General features: G+C 39.4%; 1 protein-coding gene and 1 pseudogene across 2 annotated transcripts in view; one reads left to right on the top strand and one right to left on the bottom strand.

Annotated features, from left to right (window-relative positions):
- BBS4 (Bardet-Biedl syndrome 4) overlaps positions 1 to 26,062 on the top strand; it is a 55,057-nt gene that overhangs the window by 12,764 nt on the left and 16,231 nt on the right. For both annotated transcript variants that reach the window (XM_046009186.1, XM_046009187.1), the window contains exons 3-5: positions 21,581 to 21,660; positions 24,418 to 24,481; positions 25,751 to 25,862. In XM_046009186.1, the coding sequence (XP_045865142.1) occupies positions 21,581 to 21,660; positions 24,418 to 24,481; positions 25,751 to 25,862 (256 nt within the window). The remainder of the gene's footprint in view (positions 1 to 21,580; positions 21,661 to 24,417; positions 24,482 to 25,750; positions 25,863 to 26,062) is intronic.
- Positions 10,186 to 10,615, bottom strand: LOC123944252 (annotated as a pseudogene).

Raw genomic sequence — 26,062 nt, 5'->3', positions numbered from 1 at the left:
TTATTTGAGAGAGAGCACAAGCAAGTGGGGAGACATAGAGGAAGAAGGGGAGAGGGAGAAACAGGCTCCTAGCTACGCAGGGAGCCTCACGTGGGGCTTGATCTCAGAACCCTGAGATCATGACCTGAGCCCTGAGCCGAAGGCAGGTACTTAATGACTAAGCCACCCAGGCGCCCCTACATTTGGCAATTTAGTATATGATAAAGTATATGGTGTCTCAAATTACTGGAGTACAGGTGTATTTTTTTAAAAATTGTGCTGGGACAACTGGATAGCCATTTTTATAAAGAAAAAATTAGATTTATACTTGATACCATACATAAGAATAAACTCCAGATGGGTCAGAGATCTAATCTAAATGTAAAGTACATAACCATGCAAGCACTAAAAGAAGGTATTGCCAGAGGTAATACAAGATTGATAAATGTTCCCTCATAAAAATATTACCATATATATATATATATATGTATTTTTTCTTTTGCTTGGCAAAAGGCACAATAAGGAAAGACAAAGCAAAATAATATAGTGAATTAATATATTGGCAACATATATCACATATAATGTCTGATATCCCTAATGTCTAAAGAACTCTTAAAAACTTGGGTGGGGGGGCGCCTGGGTGGCTCAGTGGATTGAGCCGCTGCCTTCGGCTCAGGTCACGATCTCAGGGTCCCCGGATCGAGTCCTGCATGGGGCTCCCTGCTCCGCGGGGAGCCTGCTTCCTCCTCTCTCTGCCTGCCTCTCTGCCTACTTGTGATCTCTCTCTCTGTCAAATAAATAAAATCTTAAAAAAAAAAAAAAAACTTGGGTGGGGGAAAAAAGACAAATAGTAGAAAAATGGATAAAACACAATCACAATTTACGCATGGATGTGTGTGCACACACACACCACACTATAAGAATGACCTTTGGGTGCATGAAAAATATGTTCAACCTGATTCAGATAAGAGAAATTAAAATTAAATCCATACTGAGTTACCATTTCTCACCTATCAGGTTAACTAAAATTAAGAAATGTGAGTACTTACTCAATTTGTGAGGCTGTGGGAAACAGGCATTGTCTTACATTGCTGGTGAGAATCTCAATTGTTATGGCTATTATGGAAGAGAATTTGGCAAAATCTAATAAAACTCTATGATCACATTTCTAGGACTTTACTCTGAAGATAGTATCTCTGACAATAAAGGGTTTTTAACTATTATTAGTTGCATTGCTGTGATTGTTAAATATTGGAAACTTAAACGGCTGTACATAAAGAGTGTTTGAATAAACTGTAGTATATATAGCCTATTACATAATAGAGTACTATGCCACTTTAAAAGAGTGAGATTAATATGATTTGATAGTGATTTCCAAGATAAATTGTCTTTATTTTTATTTTTTTTAAAGATTTTATTTTTATTTATTTGACAGAGATCACAAGTAGGCAGAGAGGCAGGTCGGGGTGGGGGAAGGCACGGGGAAGCAGGCTCCCTGCGAAGCAGAGAGCCCGATGTGGGGCTCGATCCCAGGACTCTGAGATCATGACCTGAACTGAAGGCAGAGGCTTTAACCCACTGAGTCACCCAGGTGCCCCAAGATAAATTGTCTTAAAAAGTTGCAGTAAAAGAAAGAAGGGGAGGGGCACCTGGGTGGCTCAGTGGGTTAAGCCTCTGTCTTTGACTCAGGTCCTGACCTCAGGGTCCTGGGATCGAGCCCCACATCAGGCTCTCTGCTCAGCAGGGAGCCTGCTTTCCCCTCTCTATCTCTGCCTGCCTCTTTACCTATTTGTGATCTCTGTCTGTCAAATAAATAAAATCTTAAAGAAAAAGAAAGGGGAAATAAAAAATATGTATGTGCTTATTTTCACGAAAAAAATCACCAGAAAGCTGTATCAGAAGCAAATGAGATTGGCTATCTACAGGGCTTTGTGTAGAAATGCCGTGGAAAGGATGGGGGATATGAAACTTCTTTAGGTATGTCTTTCTGTGTAGTTCCAATTTTTGGTATCGTGTATTGTTTCAGTAAAAATTGGAAAAACAAAAATCTTCCCTTTTTTAAAAGATTTTAACGGTGACAGATCACAAGTAGGCAGAGAGGCAGGCAGAGAGAGAGGAGGAAGCAGGCTCCCCGCCGAGCAGAGAGCCCGAGCGGGACTCGATCCCAGGACCCTGAGATCGTGACCCGAGCCAAAGGCAGAGGCTTTAACCCACTGAGCCACCCAGGTGCCCCTGACCTTTTTTAAGCATACAGTCCAGTCCAGTGGCTGCCGCTTCCAGTCCGCGACGACGGGAGAATTAGGCACAAACAAGTCAGCTTCAAGAGATTGGGAGCAGGGGGCAACAGTGGAAAAGACTGCGGCCAAGAGCAACTCCACAGTCTCACTTTTATTAGATAGAAACAATAGCCAACAGAAGAATCGATGAAGGTCAAACGCTAGTCATGTGTCTTGTGGACAACAAGCAAGGAGGAGGATAAAGTTTATAGTTAACCAAGCACATTCAAAGGGCTCATCTAAAAGACAACGGGCACTTCTGGGAAGAGAAAGGAGCGATAACGGAAAAGGGAAGCAGGTGGTATTTCGTTCCACCCTGAGCAGACCTGGTGTTCTTGGGTGCTCCGCTTCCCTGAAGCAGCCGGTGTTCCCCCCTGGGCGGGCCAGGCGTTCCCGGCTGCCCGGCTTCTGTGAAGGGGCAAGCAGCATTCCGCCCTGAGCGAGCCGGGCATCCCCAGCTGCCCAGCTTCCCGGTCGTATATCGTCCTTCTCCCCAAAGACCTGTTGCCAGTATATGTTTTTCTTAAGGCCATATCTAAATGTGCTTGGCAACTAGTAAAATCCTCCAAGGGCTATCGTTTAAGCAACAAATTGTTCCGAGGGGGCAGTAGCAAGTGGCATTAGTTACATTTACGGTATTGTGCAACCATCACCACTATTTCCAAAACTTTCATCCAAACAGAAACTTTGTGCCCATTAAGCAGTAATTTTCTGTTGTACTTTCCCCCCAGTTCCTAGTAACCTCTACTTTCTATCTCTCTGAAATTTACCTACCTCTTCTAGATACTTGGTATACTCAGAATCGTACAATATTTGTCCTTTTGTGTCTGGCTTATTACATTTAGCATAATGTTTTAAAGGTTCATCTATGCTGCAACAGGTTATACAGAATTCATTCTTTTTTAAGGCTGAATGATAATCCATTGTATGTGTATCTCACATTTTTTTTAATCCTTTTTTTTTTAATGAACATGGTTGGTTTTCAGCTTTAGGTTGTTGTGAATAATGCTGCAGTGAACATTGGTGCACAAACTTCTGTTTGAGATGCTGCTCTCATTCCTTTTGGGTGTGTATCTAGGAATGGAATTGCTGGATCCTACAGTAATTCTATGTTTAGTTTTTTGAGGAAATGCCAGATTGTCTTCTACAGCAGCTGCATGTGCAAAGGCTCTAATTTCTCCACATCCTTGCCAACTCTGTTTTTTCTGCTGCTTTTTTTTTTTTTAACATAGTTATCCTAGTAGGTGTAAAGTAGTATCTCATTGTGGTTACCATTTACATTTCCATAATGATGAAAGATATTGGGCGTCTCTTCTCATGTTCTCATTGGCCATTTGGATTTGCTCTTTGTAGAGCTGTCGATCAAATGCTTTACCCATTTCTACAGTGGGTTGTCTTTTTGTTGTTGAGGTTAGACTTATTTTATTAGTGATTGATTCATGTCTTTTTTTCTTTTAAGATATTTGCTTCAGTTATCTCAGGATTTTATTTAAAAATTTGATTCTAAGAACCTTATACAGTACCATTTTTTTATTATGTTAGGTTAATTGCCATACGGTACATCATTAGTTTTTGATGTAGTGTTCCATGATTCATTGTTTGCATATTAACACCCAGTGCTCCATGCAGTCCGTGCCCTCCTTAATACCCTTCACCGGACTAACCCATCCCCCCATCCTCCTCCCCTCTAAAACCCTCAGTTTGTTTCTCGGAGTCCATAGTCTCTCATGTTTCATTTCCCCCTCTGAATCCCCCCCTTATTTTCCCCTTCCTTCTAATGTCCTCCATGCTATTACTTATGTTCCTCAAATAACTGAAACCATACGATGATTGACTTTCTCTGCTTGACTTATTTCATTTAGCATAATCTCCAGTCCCATCCATGTTATTACAAAAGTTGGGTATTCATCCTTCCTGAGGGCTGAGTAGTATTCCATTGTATATATGGACCACATCTTTATCCTTTCGTCTGTTGAAGAGCATCTCTGGTCTTTCCACAGTTTCGCTATTGTGGCCATTGTTGCTATGAACATTGGGGTGCACATGGCCCTTTTCACTGCATCTGTATCTTTGGGGTAGATACCCAGTAGAGCGATTGCTGGGTCATAGGGTAGTTCTATTTTTAATTTTTTTTGAGAAACTGCCACACTGTTTTCCAGAGTGGCTGCACCACCTTGCATCTCCACCAACAGTGTAAGAGGGATCCCCTTTCTTTACAGCCTCTCCAACATTTATTGTTTCTTGCTTTGTCAATTTTTGCCATTCTAACTGGTGTGAGGTGGTATCTCAATGTGTGGTTTTTTTTTAAAGATTTTATTTATTTATTTGAGAGAGATAATGAGAGAGAGAGAGCTTGAGAAGAGGGAGGGTCAGAGGGAGAAGCAGACTCCCTGCCAAGCAGGAAGCCTGATGTAGGACTAGATCCCAGGACTCCAGGATCATGACCTGAGCTGAAGGCAATCACTTAACCAACTGAGCCACCCAGGTGCCCTCAGTGTGTTTTTTTTTTTTTTTTTTTTTTAAGATTTTACTTATTTATTTATTTGACAGACAGAGATCACAAGTAGGCAGAGAGGCAGGCAGAGAGAGAGAAGGGGGAAGCAGGCTTCTTGCCGAGCAGAGAGCCTGATGCAGGGCTCGATCACGACCTGAGCAGAAGGCAGAGGCTTAACCCACTGAGCCACCCAGGCGCCCCCTCAGTGTGGTTTTGATTTAAATTTCCCTGATGGCTAATGATGATGAACATTTTTTCATGTGTCTGTTAGCCATTTATACAGTACCATTTAGTTTAAAAAAGCCAACATTTTTTTCTCTCTTCAGTCTGAAAAGAAAGACAGATTTAAAGGAATTGAAAGTCTAGTCTTGATTTAATTTTGGAGGTCAAGGTTTAGCTAAGCATTGTCCTCTTTTTCCTTTTTAGTATCATGTAGAACTGGAGTGATGAGTAAGTTTTTTATATTTAAAAATTATCAAGGCACCTCTTGTGTGCAGAGAAATATGTGTGAATTGACATAATACTTCTGAGTAAAAGTTTGTCAGTAAGTATCAGGAACTGTAAAAGTTCGTATTATTTAACTTAGTACTTCCTGTTCTAAGAATCTATCCTAATAAAGTATCCTCAACACATATGTGATTTTTTTCTTAAGCAAAGATATTCATTACAGAATTATTGATAATAGTGATTTATTGGAAACAATCTACATATTCACCAATAAAACAAGCTAAGTGATTATTCATTCATGCAAATAAATACTAAGTAGCTATTTAAAATAATGTTTATTTAATTTTTAAAAAATGTATCTTTTTTTTTTTAAAGATTTTACTTATTTATTTGTCAGAGAGAGAGAGGGAGAGAGAGCGAGCAAGCACAGGCAGACAGAGTGGCAGGCAGAGACAGAGGGAGAAGCAGGCTCCCTGCCAAGCAAGGAGCCCGCTGTGGGACTCAATCCCAGGACGCTGGGATCATGACCTGAGCTGAAGGCAGCCGCTTAACCAACTGAGCCACCCAGGCGTCCCAATAATGTTTATTTTTTAAAAGGATTTGGAATTGTCTACAGACAAATATTTTTTTAAAATGCACATGTAAAAGGATTAGGAAGAAATATGATAAATTGATAACCATGATTATGATTATCTGTGAGTAGTGTGAACATGTGAGGTTTTAATTTTTTTGTTGTTGTTCCTTTCTATATTTTAAGTAGTAAATAACAGAAAATCCATCTCAAAGTGACTGAAATAATAAGAAATTTTTTCAGCTAATAGGAAGTCCAGAATTAGAATGGGCTCTAGCATTGGTCACACATTTCAATGATATATAAAGCCCTGAGTTCTTTCTGCTTTTCCACTCTGCTATGCGATGCCTGCTTTTTCCTGAATTAAAGCTGCCATTAGCATTAGGCATCTCTTGTTCCGATGCCAGAGATATGGTCTGGCTTCCCATGGTTCTCTTTTAAAAATAAGAAAGGCCCTTTTCCCCCAGAACCTCTTAGGAATACTCTTTTCTTTGGGTCAGATTGATAGGCCTGCCAGTCTTGGGCAAGGGAGATAGGATTACCATGATTAGTTTAATTTAATCAATTGATAAGGAGTGAATTTTGAGGAGTCAGGGTAATCATTGCTGACTGCAGAGCACAGACAGATACGTAAGTGGTATATGGATATACAAATGAGGCTGCAGGGGAGGCTGTCGGACTGTCCTCCCTCTGGCACAGTGTTTTAGGAGTCACTAGTGCTGAGCTTACTTCTCTTTCCGTTATCTGTGCCATCTCTATTTTTCTCTTTTCTGTTTATTCTGTCTCTTTGCTTGTAGTGCTGCTGTACTGATTACTTCTCTTTTCCTTTCCTTTGCCTTTTATGACAAAAACATTTTAAATAGTGTAAATATCTGAATCACACATTTTAATATTGTACAGGTTTGTAAAATGATTGACTCTGAAAAACAGAATATCAGAAAATAGTTTGTTTTGTATAAAACTTGCTTTAGGGGCACCTGGGTGGCTCAGTGGGTTAAGGCCTCTGCCTTCAGCTCAGGTCATGATCGCAGGGTCATGGGCTTTGGGCTCTCTGCTCAGCGGGGAGCCTGCTTCCCCCCACCCTCTCTCTCTAGGCAGAGAGATCTGCCTACTTGTGATCTCTGTCGGTCAAATAAATAAATAAAATCTTTAAAAGAAAGGGGGGGGCACCTGGGTGGCCCTCTGCTCAGCGGGGAGTCTGCTTCCCCCCACCCTCTCTCTCTAGACAGAGAGATCTGCCTACTTTTGATCTCTGTCGGTCAAATAAATAAATAAAATCTTTAAAAAAGGGGGGGCACCTGGGTGGCTCAGTAGGTTAAAGCCTCTGCTTTCGGCGGCTCAGGTCATGATCCCAGGGTCCTGGGATGCAGCCCCACATCAGGCTCTCTGCTCAGCAGGGAGCCTGCTTCCTCCTCTCTCCCTGCCTGCCTCTCTGACTACTTGTAATCTCTATCAAATAAATAAATAAAGTCTTAAAAAAAAAAACTTGCTTTACTATTACTCAGTAATTTCTCTTGAATTCTGATATGAAATTGGGCTTCCAGTTAAGATGGTGCAGTAAACTCAAGTTTTGGTCACTCCTACTCCAGATACAGAGCAATAGAGAATAAAATGTGAGTAGAAAAAATATACAGTGCCAACCTGCAGAAATGTCTTTAGGCAAATAGACTATTAACAGAAAAAGGAAAGGATAATGGTTTTTATTTTATTTATTTTGTTTTAAAATAAAATCAGAAAAATCAACTAAGTTCATCATAGAAATTTGGAAAATATAAGGAATATAAAGAAAACAGGATAAATATCAGCCTTAAGAACTAATGAACTTTAGTTGAAAAAGATTAAAGTAGTATTTTGCACAAAAAGCTTTTACATTTCACTGTGAAATCCTTGGGTATCTTATTAACCTGTAGTTCAGATTTTCTCAACCTTGACAGTATTGACACTTTGGGCACAATAATTCTTTATGGTGGGAGATTAACCTCTATGTCGTAGGATGTTAACATCACTAGCCTCTACCTAGTACAAGTTAGTAGTGCCCAGCTGTGACAACCAAACATCTCCAGATATTACCATATGTCTCTCCGGTCCAAAATTATTCCGAGTTGAGAACCACTGCTCTGTTTAAACAGTACGACACTTGAAGGTAGAAGGAAGGAAGCTGATAAATTTAACATGAAGAGTTCACACAGAAGTTGAATTAGCAAGCAGAAAGACTTCATCTGAACAAGGAATAGTTGAGGGCATTTTGACTGAGCATCTCTGAGTCTGGACTTGGATGTTGTCTCCCAAAGACATCCCACCCTTCAGTCTGAGAGGCTTGTAATCCCTCATTTGACTCTGGTCTTGAGGATAGTGACTGCCAACTGTGGAAGGGGTAAATGACTTTCCATTTGGGATTTTTGTCCAAATATATCTGGACTTTTTCATGAACAAGGAACTTCTTATTTGGAATTGTTTACCAGAATTACTTGATGGTTCTGAGACAATAATATCCTACATGGGGCTACTTAAGTCCTCTTATTTTTCCCTATGGTATGACCTCAGGTGACTTTCTTCTGGCTTTCAGTTGAGGACCCTATCCATCATTGAGGTGAGTGAATTGATTTACTTCATGGGTATATTTCCTTTGTTTAAGGAGTTTCCACTGGACACCTTTTCCATTTGGGGGTGGCTATAGCCCAGGATGAGTTTTGTCTACAACCTGAGATAATGTATTTACTTGTGAGAAACTTGGTCTCAGCTTGAGGTTTGCTTTCAGGGTATTTTTTCAATAGAAGACATTTTTTTTATTGAGGCAAAATATATGTCACATAGAATTTACCTCTTTAAACATTTTTAGATGTACAATTTAGTGGCATTAACTACATTCACTGTGTTGTACAACCCATAACCACTATCTATTTCAGAACCTATTTCATCACCATATACAAACACTGTGTACCCATTAAATAATAACTCTCCATTTCTTCCTCACCTCTAAGCCCTGATAACCTCTGTTCTACTTTGTTTCTCTGAATTTGCCTCTTCTAGTTATTTCATATAAGCAAAATCATATAATATTTGCCTTTTTGTGTCTTGCTTTTATTCCACTTAGCATAATGTTTTCAAGGTTTATCTGTGTTGGAGCATGTTGTACAGAATTCCATTCCCTTTTAAGGCTGAATAATATTCCATTGTATGTATATACTATGTTTTGTTTATCAGTTTGTTTGTTGATGGACATTTGGGTTGCTTCCATAGAGATTTTTTCTTTTGAATTAAAAAAAATTTTAATTTTAGGTAGGCTCCCCACCCAATGTGGGGCTTAAAATCACCGCCCTGAGATTAAGAGTGACAGGCTTTACTGACTGTCTAGCCAGCTGCCCCTCCATAGACTATTTTTAATGTGTCAGGGTTTTTTTAAAGGTTTATTTATTTATTTTAGAGCGGGGAGAGGGGCAGAGGAAGAGAGAATCCCAAGCAGACTTCCTGCTGAGACCAGAGCCTGATGTGGAGCTCGAACCCATGACTCCGAGGTCAGACCCCAGTCAAAACCAATGCCCACGGGTGCCTGGGTGGCTCAGTGGGTTAAAGCCTCTGCCTTCGGCTCAGGTCATGATCCTGGGGTCCTGGGATGGAGCCCTGCATCGGGCTCCCTGCTCAGCGGGGAGCCTGCTTCCTCCTCTCTCTCTGCCTACGTCTCTGCCTACTTCAGATCTCTGTCTGCCAAATAAATAAATAAAATCTTGGAAAAAAAAACAAACCAATGCCCAATCCACTGTGCTACCCAGGCGCCCCATAGTGTGTCAGTATTAAAGAATGTAAAGTTTGTGGAGGTTGGGAATGTTACAGATATTCTGGAAATATGTCATTTTCTATGCTGTGTATAACAATTTCTTCTGCAAAGTAATTACTATCTGTTTTTTGGTTTCCAGTACTGATTTTATAGATACATGCTTTTGACTTCATTAATACTGTTCCCTTTTCCTCTGTTTCCGTTCTTGCGTACACAGAATTGTAGAGTCAGAAGGTAATTTAGTTGTTATCTAATTCAGTTTACAATTCACAGGAGATTGCTCTCACAGCATCTTTGATAAACAGTTAGCTCACTTCAGTGTTTCCGCTGTAACAGTGAATGACTTTTATTGATTTGCTTTTTGAAGAGATAGTTAATCTTAATTGTCTCCATATCTTCAGCTCTGTTTTCTTAGTCTATTGTAATTTGGCTTTTGCCCTACCACTTCACTGATTAAATTGAGCTGAGCATTGACATTTTTTTTATTGTGGTAAAATATACAGAACATGAAATTTATCATTTTAGCCATTTTAAGTGTATAGTTTTGTGGCATTAAGTACATTCACATTGTTTAGCCGCTGTTACCACCATCCATGTCCAAACTTTTCCATTTTCTCAAACTGAATCTTTTTTTTGTTTTCTAAATTTTATTTTAAAATTATACAAAATATTCCAGATAAATGAGTTCTAATCCTTATCTTCCTCCTCTTCCTCATCTTGGTTAATCTGGAAGTAATGTAATTCATAACTCTCCTTGCTGTTAGCGACAGCGTGCAGCCAGTCATGGAGATTGTTCTTCTTCAGGTGTGTTTTGGTGAGATATTTCAAATACCTTTTAGAAGTTACGGTCAACTTGCTTTTGTTCCTTTCAATTGTTATCACCCCTCCACAGAGATTTCCAGCTTTTCCATTCACTTTGGTTCTCTCTTGAAGAAAACTGCTCAAAATTGGCAGCATCCATGATACCATCTTCTATGGGGTGAGTGCAGTCAAGGGTAAACTTCAGAACTTGCTTCTTTTTTGCCCCCCCCCCCCCCCCCCCGCCTCGCCACAAACTCTTTCACGGGTGCCATGGCAGCAGGAGAGGCAGAAAGGGCTCAGACTGAATCTTTGTACCCATTAAATAATAACTCCGCATTACTCCCTTCCCCCAGCACCTGGGACTCAACCATTCTACTTTCTTTTTCCTTTTTCTCTTTTTCTTTTTTTTCCCAGTTTTATTGAGATATAATTGACATGATATGATATTACACAATGATGATTTGAAAGTGTGTATATTACAAAATGATTACTGCAGTAAGTTTAGTTAACATCCTCATATAATTTCACAATTTCTGTGTGTGTGTGTGTGTGTGTGTGTGATGAGAACTTTTAAAATCTCTTAGTACTTTCAGATATATAGTTACCGTATTGTTTACATTAGTCACTGTGCTGTACTTTACATCCCAGAACTTATTTATCTTATAACTGGAAGTTTATACCTTTTGATTCCCCTCATGCTTTTGTCCACCCTCCACCCCCACCACTGGCAACCACCAGTCTGTTCTCTATGAATTTGATTTTTCTCCTTTTAGCTTCTGCATATCAGTGAGATCATACAGTTTATCTTTCTCTGTGACTTTACTTATCATAATGTCCTCAAGGCCCATCCATGTCATGAAAAAAAGAAATATTCTTTTTTTTGTAGTTGAATAGTATTCCTGTGTGTCTGTGTGTATCACATTTTCTTTATCAATAATATTCTACTTTCTGTGTCTGTGAATTTGATTAGTCCAGATTTATGTCATATGAGTGGAATCATACAGTATTCATCCTTTGTTTCTGGCTTATTGTAGTTAGCAGTAATATCTTCAGGGTTCATCCATGTTGTACATGTGTTGGAATTTAATTCCTCTTTAAGGCTGAGTAATATTCCATTCCGTATTCCATAATATACCACATTTTATTTATCCATTCAGTCATTGATTGACATTTGAGTTGATTCACCTTCTATTGTCAGTAACACTGCTATGAACATTGGTGTACAAGTGTCTAAATCCCTGTTTTTCTTTTTTCCTCTCTTTCATTCATTTTTTTTTTTTTTTTTTTAGAGTTCAGCTTTTTATTGAACTTGTTATAAAAGAGGTTTCGTCAAATAGACCAAAGTGCATGCTCTCAGCCTCCTCAGGTTCTTCTTTCTGTGGTTCACTTTCTTTCCTCAGCTGAGGCCACAGTGGTGAAGGGGGCAGGTCCGCCACCCTTTGCAGATGAGACTCCCGTGTAGAAAATGGCCAGAGTCTTTGCACACAAGCCTGGTCAGAGAGGTTCAGCATTTACTTTGGCTGTGTTGATGAGAGCATTGATTGTAACCTCTGTAACTGTCACCTCCTCATTGTGCAGGAGGAGGGCCCAGGAGATGCCGGTGAAAGTGTTGGGCTGGCAGCTGCCAGGCTATTCACAGGATGAAGTGGGGGCTTTACCCCAACATGTCCTTAGCTTCTTTGGAAGGGCTACTTTAGCAGCAAATGTAGAAATGGCTCCCTGCTTTCATTTCTTTGGGGTGTGCACTCAATGGTGGAATTACTGGATCATGTGGTAATTCTGTTTTTTTTTTTTTAAAGGAACAGTGCTGACTTTTCATTTAAATGGAAGTGCTAATAAGATCTATAGATCCTAAGTGCCCAAATCTTTTTTTTTTTTTTTTGAAGATTTTATTTATTTATTTGTCAGAGATGGAGAGGGATGGGGAGAGAGAGAGAGAACACAAGCAGGGAGAGCAGCAGGCAGAGGGAGAAGCAGACTCCCTGCTAAGCAGGGAGCCTGATGTGAGACTTAATCCCAGGACCCTGGGATCATGACCTGAGCAAAAGGCAGACCTTTAACCCACTGAGTCACCCAGGTGTCCCTCTTTTTTTTTTTTTTTAGATAGAGAAGGCATGCATGAGTGTGGGGCAGAGGGAGAGGAAGAGAGAGAATCTCAAGCAAACTCTCCACTGAGTGTAGAGCCTGAGGTGGGGCTCGCTCTCACAACCCTGAGATCATGACCTGAGCCAAAATCAGGAGTTGGATGCCTAACTGACTGAGCCACCCTGGTGTCTCTTAAGTGCCCGACTCTTGAATTTTGACAAACACATGTACTCATGTAATCATTACTCAGGACAAATTAAACGTCTTTGTCATCCAGAAAGTTTCCTCATACCCCTTTCCAAGCAGTCCTCCCTTTGGTTCTCTAGGAGGAGCCACTCAGATTTCTGTCCCTATAAATTAATTTTGTCTGTGCTTGAAGTTCTTACAGGGGGAATGAAGAATACATACTATTTAGCTTTAGTTACCTTTTTCTCCATTTTTGATATTCATCCATGTTGCTGTAATGTATCAGTAGTTTTTTAGTTTTTAATTTTTTTAAAAGTGCTAATATTCCATTGTATGACTTAATATACCAGAGTTTATCCATTCTCTTATTGATGAACATTTGTGTTGTTTCCAGTTTTTGACTGTTATGTAAAAGCTTCTGTGAACGTTCATTTATGTATCTTTGTGTGTGTGGGTGACATATGTTTTAATCTCTCAACAGTAAGTACCTAGGGAATGAAATTGCTGGGTCATATATAAACTGTATGTTTTAACTTTAAATGAGCCTGCCAGACTAGTTGCTATAAATTCTTTGGTACTGTCAGTCTTTTTCATATTAGACATGCTGGTAAATATGTTGTAGTATCTTATTGTGACTTTAATTTGCTTTAAATTTATGACAGGTGATGTTGAACACTTTTTCAACAATACTTACTGATCATTTCTTTTGTGAGAGAAATATTCAAGGCTTTTGCCTATTTTTAAATTGGATTATTTGTTTTCTTATTGATTTGTAAGAATTCTGTACTGGGGGATTATTGTAGAAATTAATTCTTTTTGTGAAGGAGGTATTTACTTTGATTATGACACTTTTTAAAAATCAGTACTAGCATACATAATAAAAAGTACATAAATCATAATTGTATATAGCTCAATAAATTTTCACAAGGTGGATGTATTCATATATCCACTTTGATTAAGATATGGAACCTCATCAGCATCCCAGAGTCCCTCCGGATCATGCTCCCTACTAGTCATTAACTACTCCCAAATGTGGTTACTTACGTCTGACTTAAAGTCTGTAGATCAGTTTTGCTGTGCTTTTGAACTTAATATAAACAATCATTTAGTATGTACTTTAAAAATATCTTTTTGTATCTTTTTCATTTGTTATATAGTATTCCACTGTGAGGCTATACCCTGGTTTATTCAGTTTACTCTTTATTTGTTTGTTTGTTTATTTTTAAGGGTTTATTTATTTATGAGAGAGCGAGTGAGCACCAGGGGAGGGGTAGTGGGAGAAGGGAGAAGCAGACTCCCTGCTGAGCAGAGAGCCTAATGCGGGGCTTGATCCTAGGACCCTGGGTTCACGACCTGAGCTGAAGGCAGATGCTTAACCGACTGAGCTACCCAGGTACCCTTGTTCAGTTTACTCTTGATGAACATTTGGAATACTTCGATTTTAAGGTGTTGTGCTTAATGCTACCATGAAGTTATTTGGGTATACACGTGTACTTAGGAGTAGGATTGCTTGGTCAGTGGAAGGATAGATTTAGGTTCAGTAGATATAAGCAGACAGTTTCCAGATATGTATAATCTCTTTTGTATGCATGTACACATGTGCATTTGTCCCCATACATTTCTATAGGCATAGAAATTCCTTAAAAATAAAAAGTTCTCTTCCACTTTTCCTATCATAGAAAAACTTTTAAATCTAATTTAATTTTGTGTTGCTAATTTGCATCTAGTTGACAGCACAAACACATTTTTAAATTGGAAAATCTTTAATGGTTGGGCAGAAACTTGGTGTAGTTTAATGAGTAACCATGAAGATTTGGGTTATAGCCCTGCCTCATTCATTAATTAGCTGGTGAAAGTGAGCAAATCACGTAGTCTCTGGAGTCTTAATTTCCTCATGTGCAGTGTTGGAATAGTCCATGAGTTATAGAACTTGCTAGCCTCAAAGGACCATTCAGTGGACTAGTAGGGGAGGAAAACACTTTGATGTAGATATATATGAAATATATATAAATAAATTATATATTCTAATATATTCTGTATACTTACAGAATATAAGTAATTCATATGAATCAATATATAGTAATAAAAATTTATTAATATAAATGGGAGGATACATACATACCCATGCATCCCTAAAAAGGAGAAATGTAATTGTTAAATTTGGATTTGAGTAAGTAAAATAGGATATGTAGTAAAACCATAATTGATTTTTTTTGGTCATAATTGATCTTTTTATATGACTTTTTCTTTCTTCCTCATCTATTTTAAGCTCACAAGAAGCAAACAAATTGGATAGGAAATAATTTAAGAATAATAACTTTTTAAAAGCCAGCTTCTGGCATTTATATGGGGTGAGTACTGACTTGGTCCAGTGTCCTCTTCCTTCTCCATCATCATTTATGAACAGAGTCAGTGTTTCTGCTGATCCTGGGCCTGTTTGCCCTCAGATCCATTCCTCACCCTTCCCTTCCTTGCTGTGTCTTGTGAAGAGCTGACCCTTGCAGACTTCTTTCCTTAACAGGCCTCTGTGTCAGCAGTTTCTGTCTGGGTTAGCAAATGAGAGGAACGGGAAAGAGATTAGAGGGCAGGAGGAAGAAGAACCCAGCGTTTTCCTCTGTTTTTGCTTGGGGAAGTTGGAGGAGTGGGTGGTCTCTGGAAGCATCTCTTCTGTTGATTCTGCCAGTTAGGCCATCTTGTTTTTTGTTTCTTCTGGTAACTTCAGCCTTGGATACTGGTGTAACACATTTCCTCCCCTTTTTTCTTCCAGTGGTAGATTTTTTTTGCTCCCAGCTAACTTCTGATTTGCCCCACCATTCCCTGGTGGGCCTCTCATTTCTTTCATCACCTCTTCACTGCATTGAAGTCACTCTGCTTTAAATTCTCAAGTGGTTTTCATGTTCCCTTGTTAGACCCTGACTGATATAAAGCTCAGATTGATAGTAATAAAAATGTCTTACATTTACATTTGTTTCCAGATTTGTCCTCTTTCTAAAAATTCTGGTATAGTTAACATACAGTGTTATATCATTTTCGAGTGTGCAGTATAGTAATTCAGCAGTTCCATATATTACTCAGTGCTCATCAAGGTAAGTGTATTCTTAATCCCTTTACTTTTTCCCCCCGCCCTGGCATGGTCGGTTTGCTCTCTTTAGTTAAGAGTCTGTCTGTGTTTTGTCTGTTTTTCCCCCTTTGTTCATTTTGAGTCTTTTTTTTTTTTTTTAAGATTTTATTTATTTATTCGACAGACAGAGATCACAAGTAGGCAGAGAGGCAGGCAGAGAGAGGGGAAGGGAAGCAGGCTCCCTGCTGAGCAGAGAACCCAATGTGGGACTCAATCCCAGGACCCTGGGATCATGACCTGAGGTGGAGGCAGAGGCTTTAACTCACTGAGCCACCCAGGCGCCCCTGTTCGTTTTGATTCTTAAATTCTTCATATGAGTGAAATCATATGGTATTTGTCTTTTTCTGACTGACTTATTTCACTTAACATTATACTTTTTAGATCCATCCGTGTTGCCGCAAATGGCAAGATTTCATTCTTTTTTATGGCTGAGTAATATTCCATGCACACATGTGTGTACACACACACACACACACACACCCCCCACATCTTCTTTATCCATCCGTCTGTCGATGGACACTTGGGCTGCTTCCATAATCTGGCTATTTTATTTTTTTATTTTTTGAAGATTTTTTTATTTATTTGACAGAGATCACAAGTAGGCAGACAGGCAGGCAGAGAGAGAGAGAGAGAGGAGGAAGCAGGCTTCCTGCTAAGCAGAGAGCCCGATGCGGGGCGCGATCCCAGGACCCTGGGATCATGACCCGAGCCGAAGGCAGAGGTTTTAACCCACTGAGCCACCCAAGTGCCCCAATCTGGCTATTTTGAATACTGCAATAAACACAGGAGTGCATGTATTTTTTTGAATTAGTGTTTCAGTGTTTGCGGGGTCAATACCTAGTAGTGGAATTATTAGATCATATGGTAATTCTGTTTTTAACTTTTTTGATGAATCTCCATACTGTCTTCCACAGTGGCTGCACCAGTTTGCATTCCCACCAACAGCTCACAAGGGTTCCTTTTTCTTCACATCCTGACCAACACTTGTTACTTCTTGTGTTGTTGATTCTGACAGGTGTCAAGTGATAGCTCATTGTGGTTTTGATTTGCATTTACCTGATGATGAGTGGGGTTAAGCATCTTTTCATGTATCTATATGTCATCTATACGTCTTTGGAAAAATGTTCATGTCTTCTGCCCATTTTTTTTTTCTTCTTCCCATTTTTAAATTGGATTACTTTTGGGGTGTTAAGTTGTGTAAGGTCTTTATGTATTTGGATACTAACCCCTTACCAGATATGTCATTTACAAATATCTTCTCCCATTCAGTAGGTTGTCTTGTCTTCTAGTTTTGTTGGTTTCCTTTGCTGTCCAGAAGCTTTTTATTTTGATGTAGTCCCAATAGTTTATTTTATTTTGTTTTTATTTTATTTTATTTAAAAATAAAATAGTTTTATTTTTATTTTATTTTGTTTTCCTTGCCTCAGAAGATTTGTCATATCTTCCAATGTCCCAAATAATATATGGAGATAGAAAAGTATTATTAGTCCTGTTATAACATGAGGAAATTAGCATTTATTGAATGGCCACTTCCAGATTTTTCATAATTTCCCACTGAAAATTATTATTATTTTTAAAGATTTTATTTATTTATTTGACAGAGATCACAAGTAGGCTGAGAGGCAGGCGGGGGGGTGGGGGGGGTGGGGAGCAGGCTCCAGAGCAGAGAGCCCGATGTGGGGCTCAATCCCAGGACCCTGGGATCATGACCTGAGCTGAAGGCAGAGGCTTTAGCCCACTGAGCCACCAAGGCATCCCTGAAAATTATTTTTTAAACATTTTACTTACTTATTTGAGACAGAGATATCACAGTCAGTGGGGATGGGTAGAGGGAGAAGTAGACTCCTCACTGAGCAGGGAGCCTGATGTAGGACTTGATCCCAGAACCCTGGCATCATGACCTAAGCTGAGGCAGATGCTTAACAGACTGAGCAAGCCAGGCGCCCTCCATTGAAAGTTACTGAGGGAAAAATGGAGTCCCAGAGAAGTTAAATAATTCGCTGTAGATCCCAAGAAGGCTGGTACTGAATTAGGATGGGAATTCTACATAAAAAAAACATGTGCTATGTCTACTCATCCTGGAAGAGATCCTTTATTAAAGAAGGCTTCATTTATGATGTACTTACGAAAGTGTTAGTTGTTTTAGAAAATTTTTCAACTGAAAGTTCAAAGTACAATAACTTTCTGCTCAGCCTTCATATATCCAGGATGTTATTTCCTAGCATTAATCAAAGTGTAATATAACATTTGAGTTAGGGCCATTACTGAGAGAATTTGGCATCTAGGGCAAATTACAAGGGAGAAGGATTCTTACAGTTTCCACATTTATTTGGTTATGTAGTTGTTTCACATAGAAGTTTAGTGCACCCTTAGAGGGGGAAGGAAAGAGGAGGGATGTCACAAAAGAGTGGAATGGGGTCAGGAGAAGAGAAGGGCCAAGGCAGTATGGTTGCCAGGTTGCCAGCCTTCCACCCACACTGCCTTGGTGATGGCGGAAGGGCAGTGTGGGAACTGGAGATAACGGACGAGGTTTTTGTACAATAGCTGAAAGACATCACCTTGTCTTTGTCTCATTAGCTGGCCCCCTGATCTCTGTGGTAATAGAGGCTCCTGAAGTATAGCATCAGAGATGACCACCATTCTCCACGGTAAAATAGAGGAGGTTCGACTTTTTCTTTATTGTGCCTGTCTTTTTTTTAGAGGATCTTTTGTGTAGGTAATTCTCATAATACTTGTGAAAACATGTAGAAACCAGAACTCCTCTTTGTAGGGAATTGGAGTGGGCAATGATTTGGAATACAAGAAATTCAATTCACACATTTACAGGTAAATTCTGACTATAGATTCAAGATTTATAGACTCTTTCTGAGGCATCCAGAATTCCCTCATCTTTGAAAAATAACTAATAATACAGATAATAAAAATAGAAACAACAGTTAACACTTGTAGGACTTATTGTGTGCCAGAAATTGAACCTCTATATATTGTCATTAAATCTTCCCAACTCTGTGAGGGTATTTTATTCCTTGACCCTCCTACTTAAAAGGTAACCCCTTCCTCTATACTTTTTGTCCCCCTTCTCTGCTTTTTTTCCATAGAGAAATATCACTCATATATAACTTATTTTATTATCATCTATCCCTTCTGCTAGCACTCTCTGACATCCCCCCAACTCTGTCCCCACCGATTTAAGGCAGGAGGTCAGTTTTGTTCTTTTGTATCCCCAGTGCCTAGAACAGTACCTGGCACATGGTAGATACTCAGTGAATATTTGTTGAATGAATGAATGACTCTGTTTTATAGATGAGTTAACTGTATATTTCCCAAGATCATACAATAATAGGACAGTAATGGGGCACTTAAATGATTTCTAAAGTCTCTGATGAAGGTAAAATTCTCTTAGCATTTAGACAAACTATGTCTCGAGGAGTGTGAAATGACCATTAAGCCTTTGGATTTGATGATGCCTTCCCTTCTTCTAATCTCTAGGTCTTCCTTTCATAAGCCTTTGGGCTCTTAAGCTGCCCTGCAAATTGAATATTTTTTCTCCATTTTTCATCCGGGAAACGGAGAAAATTACTCATCTTTCATTGTGAGATTTTAATAGTAGCAAAACTCAGATTTGCTTTTTATGAATTTTTTCTACAGCTCAAAGCTGTAGAAGCAGTGATACTTCATGATATTTTGAACTCAGAGATTTCAGTGTCTCCTTCTACTCTTGCCCTTCAGAGGGTAGGTGACAGAGTGGTAGGCTGTACAAATGAAACTTAGCCCTAGATGACTCACTGAGCCACTAATCCCAGAACTACAACAGTGTAGCTCTCTACCCACTTTACATGCATGCACGTGTGCACACACACCCCTCCACCCATACCCACCTCTAAGCTTAGTGATTTGTATGGCCTTTAATAGGAAATTTAATTCCAGAAGTGGTCAGGTGGAATGTAAATGGCTTAAGATCTGTTGACTGATGGGGCTTGAGGAAAGAGAAGGAAGGAAACAAAAGTCATCAAAGAACCTCAGATAGGCCCTTGCTGACTAGAAGAAGGGTGGTCCCACCCTGAGTATGGGTTACTGGAAGATGAGTCCGCTGCTTAACATTTTACCTTTTTTTCCTTCCTTCTGGCATAGAAAACCATATCTGTACTTTCTTGTCATAATTTTATCTTATAAATTCCATTGATATTCCCTACTGTGTTCTGGCTCCACTGACTCTGGGTCATAGTAAGGCTTTTTTTCCCTTCCTGTCATTTTATGAACCTATAAGTCTTAGGTTTTCCGTTAATGTATCTCCTAAGGTTATGAAACAAATGATTGCAAATAATTAGAAATCATTTCCATCTTGTTTCCTGCTGTATTCTTTCTTTTACATTTTTAAGAGAGAATATTTCAAATGCATATTAAAGTGCATAGAAAAATACGAACTTCTGTGTACTCACTGGCCAGATTTAATAAATAAAAACATTTAGTCATGTATCCTTTAGCGATTTTTATTTTTTTGAGAAATTAAAGCATTAAAGAACTAAAGTCTCCCCCCACCCCTTTTTAAAGAGTGGGTTGTGGAGGGGCAGAGGGAGAGAGAGACTTTTCTTTCTTTCTTTTTTTTTTTTTTTTAAAGATTTTACTTACTTGACAGAGAGAGAGTGAGTGAGAGAGGGAACACAAGCTGGGAGATCGGCAGAGGCAGAGGGAGAGGGAGAAGTAGACTCCCTATGGAGGAAAGAGCCCAATGCGGGGCTTGATCCTAGGACCCTGGGACCATGACCTGAGCTGAAGGCAGATGCTAAACAACTGAGCCACCCAGGTGCCCTGAGAGAGACTCTTAAGCAGGTTCCACTCCTGGTGTGGAGCTGGATGTGGGGCTGCATCCCATGACCCTGAGATCATGACCTTAGCCAAAATCAAGAGTCGGATGCTTAACCAGCTGAGCCATGCAGGTGCCCCTGGAGTCTGCTTTTTAAAACTTTCCTCCCTCCGCATTCCTCACCACTGTTCTGAGTTTGGTGTGAACCCTTCTCTCTCTCTCTCTTTTTCTCCACAGAAAAATAATTTCTTAATAAATTTTTTTAAAAAGATTTTATTTATATATTTATATATAGAGAGAGAGCACAACTAGAGTGGCAGGCAGAGGGAGAGGGAGAAGCAGGCTCCCTGCTCAGCAGGGAGCCTAATGTGGGTCTCGATCCCAGGACACTGAGATCATGACCCGAGCCGAAAAAGAGCTGCTTAACTGACTGAGCCACCCCAGGCGCCCCTCTTAATGAATTTTTACCCATATTTTTAAACTTCTGAATTCAAAGGAATAGTAACTTATTTTATGGTTTATCATAAATCATTTTCAGTGACTCCAATAGATTTTTTGTCATTGTTGCCTTCTTATTCCTGGGCAGCAGTATATAATATTTTACCTTCCTATTGCTAGGACTGTGTTTAACTATTTTTGGTCCTCTGATCTGTCAGATGGGACATTAGATGTTGGTAATATTCCTGAAATACCCTTCAGAGAGTCATCTTATTCACCTTCAATAACCAGGGAGAGAGAAAGAGAGAAGAGACAAAGGATGATTTTATTTTTTTCAGGCCAAGTTATGATCTGAGAAACTGATGTCAAGCCACAAAAACTGAGGAGAAGCATATATTCAATGTGTAATAGTAGGACAAGTATCTCGTAGTTTAAAAATCTGCACATTTAGATGTGTATCTTTAGATGATATTCTTGTGGGCAGCAGCATGAAGGATTTAGTGTGATGCTGCAGTATGTCTGTAGTTACATGTGAGCACAGTGGTTAAGGGGAAAAATCTAATAACGATTCTGTTGTTTGTTTTGTTAAAATGTGCTGCCCAGGTCAAGAGTTTCCGATTTTGGAGAAGCAGAACTGGTTAATACATCTGCACTATATCCGGAAGGATTATGAGGCATGCAAGGTGAGTGAGTGTAACGATAGAGACCGTGAGAGGCAGGCAGAACTAGCAATGTTTAGTACCAGCATGAATCTTAAAAGGTTTCTTTCTTTCATTCTGTGATACGTCCCTTTATTGTTTCCCTTCTCCTTTTTCCATTTCCTATTTTTGGCTTCTCTTCCCCCTTTATTTCTTAAGAGCTGGGATGTTCCTAGGTCCCATCCTGACCCCTTTTTCTGCGCATTTCATACATTTGCTCTTGGTCTTCAGACCAAGCTGATACCTACTGGTGCTTCACAGGCGTTTCAGGTTTAGCTTTTCTGTAGCTGAATTAATCTGCTTTCCTCCAGACCTGTTCCTTCTCTTGTACGCTGTTGCAGGGATAGGTACCATCATTCATCCATCTGTCTGTGTCAGAATCCCCTGACCCATTTTCCTTAATGTATTATAAATAATCATTACATTCTGGAGATCCTTGTCTATTGTCTCTTGAAATTGTCCACTTTCTTCTCTCTCTAGGCCTTAGTTAATTTCCATCGTTTTCTGTTTAAATTACTTTAAGAATCCTTGTACTAATCTTGCCTCCTTTCCATCTGTTTTCAGCAGTGCTCCAAAAATGATTTTTCTATAAATCAAGTAGAATCAGATTACTTCCTGCTTAAAACTTACAAGATTCTCCCATTGCTCTCAACGTTTTTAGCATGGCATTTGAAGCTTTTTTCTCCCTGACACTCTTAGCCACCCAGCCTCTCCTCCGATCCCTGCCAACACAGGATTTTAAAACTGTTGACTCCAGAAGGCTTTCCTTGATTCTCTTAAGTTAGACTCAGGAGTTCTCTGAACTCCTAGCTCATCCTGAGCTTAGCCTGTCACAGAAGGAAGAGAGAGCCTATATTTTGATATCAGACAGCCCCTGGCATCTACAGTGATGCCTGGAACTCTTTTCATATTTTCTTTAGCTTGCCTAGATTCTACATGAGGGTTGGCAAGCTTTTCTGTAAGGAGCCAGATGGTAAATATTTTGGGCTTTGTAGGCCACAGTCTCTGTTTCATATTCTTCATCTTCTCTTCTTTTTTTTTTTTTTATAACCCTTTAAAAATATGCCAACTACTCTTAGTTTGAGAGCTTTACAAAAACAGACTGTGTGGCCTAGATTTGGCCTGTGGGCCATAGTTTGCTGACCCCTGTTCTATAATAAGTAACCACAAGAGAGTTGAGATTTAAAAAAATTCCAGATGAACATTATTAATAATTTGTATTCTATAGATTTCTTGCGTATCTCCTTGTCATGTCTACTTTTTTTTTTTTTTTAATTTTTAATTTAAATTCAGTTTAGTTAACATATACTGTATTATTAGTTTCAGGGGTAGAATTTAGTGATTCATCAGTTGCATATAACACTCAGTGCTCATTATATCAAGTGCCCTCCTTAATTCCCATCACCCAGTTATCCCATCCTCCCACCCAGCTCTTCTCCAGCAAACCCTAGTTTTTTTCCTACAGTTAAGAGTCTTATGGTTTGCCTCCCTCTCTGTTTTCGTCTTACTTTTTCTTCCTTTCCCCTGTGTTCATCTGTTTTCTTTCTTTTTTTTTTTTTTAAGATTTTATTTATTTATTTGAGAGAGAGAGAGAGCACAAGAGGTGGGGAGGGGCAGAGGGAGAGGAAGAAGCAGACTCCCCACTGAGCAGGAAGCCCAATGCGGAGCTTGATCCCAGGACACTGGATGATGACCTGAGCTGAAGGCAAACATCCAACTGACTGAGCCACCCAGGTGCCTCATCTGTTTTGTTTCTTAAATTCTACATATAACTGAAATCATATGGTATTTGTCTTTCTTTGACTTATTTTGCTTAGCATAATACCCTGTAGTTCTATCCACATCATTGCAAATGGCAAGATTTCATTCTTTTTGATGATGGAGTAATATTCCATTGTGTATATACCCCACATCTTTTTTATTCATTCATCTGTCAGGGGACATCAGGGCTCTTTCCATAGTTTGGCTGTTGTGGACATTGCTGCTATAAACAGTGGGGTGCAGGTGTCCCTTGGAATGATGTTCTGTATCCTTTGGATAGATACCTAGTAGTGCAATTGCTGGGTGGTAGGATAGTTCTATTTTTAACTCTTTGAGGAACCTCCATATTGTCTTCCACAGTGGCTGCATCAGTTTGCATTCCCAACAGTGTAAGAGGGCTCCCCTTTCTCCGCATGCTCACCAACCCCTATTGTTTACTGACTTGTTGATTTTAGCCATTCTGTCTGGTGTGAGCTGGTATCTCATTGTGGTTTTGATTTGTATTTCTCTGATGCCCATTGAGGTAGAGCATCTTTTCATGTGTCCGTTGACCATTCAGATGTCTTCTTTGGAGAAATGTCTGTTCATGTCTTCTGCCCATTTCTTGACAGGACTTTTTGTGTTTTGGGTATTGAGTTTGATAAGTTCTTAATAGATTTTGGATACCAGCCCTTTATCTGATATTTGCAAATGTCTTCTCCCATTCTATGGGTTGCCTTTTAATTTTGTCAACCGTTTGATTTGCTGTGCAAAAGCTTTTTATCCTAATGAAGTCCCCGTAGTTCATTTTTGCTTTTGTTTCCCTTGCCTTTGGAGGCGTGTCTACCAAGAAGTTGCTGTGGCTGAGGTCAAAGAGGTTGCTGCCTCTGTTCTCCTCTAGGATTTTGATAGATTCCTGTCTCACAGCCTATACCTATCTTTTCTTAAAAACAACTTAAGACACTGAACTACTACTCAGAAGTATTTTTCTTCCTCTTTCAGGCTGTTATCAAAGAGCAGCTTCAGGAGACTCAGGGCTTATGTGAATATGCTATCTATGTCCAAGGTAAGACATATATTTCTTCTCTTCTTGATAGAGAAATGCATACTTTGCCTAGGTTCTGAAAGAAGAGCAAACTACCTATGAACACTTCAAAGTCAAATGTTCTACAAAGGTCTTATTCAGTATTATGTTGTTTGAAATCAGAACATAATTCTTATGTGGGATTTGACCTCAGAAATGACTGTTTTTTTTTTTGTTGTTGTTGTTGTTTGTTTTTTTGCTGCTGTCCTTCCCCCCATTCTCTAATGTCCAGCTAGTGTTTTCAGAGTGGGTGTTAGGGTCCCTGCCTTAGGCAGCAGCTTCAAGTCCAGAAGGGGCTTCTGGAAGTCCTCCTTATGGTCAGGCTAAAAAATGAGGTAGAAATGCTGAGGAAAAAATTATGAGGAAAGGCTTGAGGATTTTTTATAAGGGTCTTAGGATGAAGGGGAAAAGCCTAGAGGTATAGAGGGTAAAGCAGAGAATAGATGAAATTTATCAGAAACTGAATATAGCAACCACTGACTGAAATTTTACTCTATAGCATCTTTAGTTTTCCTGGGAACTCCGCTTTTGATTCTTTGGTGTGATGAATGATTTTGTTTACCACTCACTGGATTGGTAGCATTCAGATTAACATACAGTTTTCTGATGTAATTGGTAAGATTGACACATCTAGGACATCATGGCAAAAAAAACCCAAAAACAAACTCTTTTATTTCCAGTATTACAAGTTCCAGACTCTCAGCACCTCATAATACTTACACATGTAAATTCTTCCAAAAATTTAAGCCTGGGAAAAATTACTGATTCAGAGTGGTTGCTGTGCTGAAACCAAGTCCAACATACTAGTGCATTCGCAGCCAGAATCTCCCTGATTGCTCTTGCCCTGTTTGGTATACTCTGGAAATTGATAGACGGAAGTCTGAATTATCATGATAAATAGAGTGTTTGATGCAGAAGCCCAGGAATGTCCTTATTATGAAGAACTTGTAGGATAATTTGTAAGGCACCTCATTATCTGCATGGTGGATACTGGGAATGGAGGAGTAGGTAGGTTTGAGATATCTTATTTAAAAAAAGTTTTAGATTGTCAACCACTTTGCTATTTGTTTCGGCCTACCTGAGGGCATAGGGTTTATTTAGGCCTATCTGATTGTGTTAAAGATATAGTTATCCAAAGGATTTCTTTGGTATGATTTTTTAATTCCTTCTTCTCCAGTTTTTCTGATACCAGACTCTTTTCTCCCCAGGATATGATGTTTTTTTTTTTCTGTGTTTTCTGTCTCTTGGCAGCATTAATATTTCGCCTGGAAGGAAACATCCAAGAATCCCTAGAACTCTTTCAGACGTGTGCTGTTCTCAGCCCTCAGTGTGCCGATAACCTCAAGCAGGTGGCCAGGTCTTTGTGAGTATTTGCTGCCAGCAAGTCCCGGCACACTCACAGAGAACACTGTAGAGTGCGTTCTCAGGCGGGGCTGCTTCTGGCCGCCTGAGCAGCTTGATGCAGAGAGGAAGAATTGCTCAATAGGGAGACTGGGATCCAATTTGAAGAGTGGATTGATTTTGAAATTTGAGAAGATGAGTTAACAATGCGTATTTCAAACA

Source organism: Meles meles, chromosome 6 (genome assembly GCF_922984935.1).
Source record: "Meles meles chromosome 6, mMelMel3.1 paternal haplotype, whole genome shotgun sequence".
Lineage (NCBI taxonomy): Eukaryota > Metazoa > Chordata > Mammalia > Carnivora > Mustelidae > Meles > Meles meles.
Note: the sequence above shows the minus strand (reverse complement) of the source record. Positions and strands in the feature narration are given on the sequence as shown.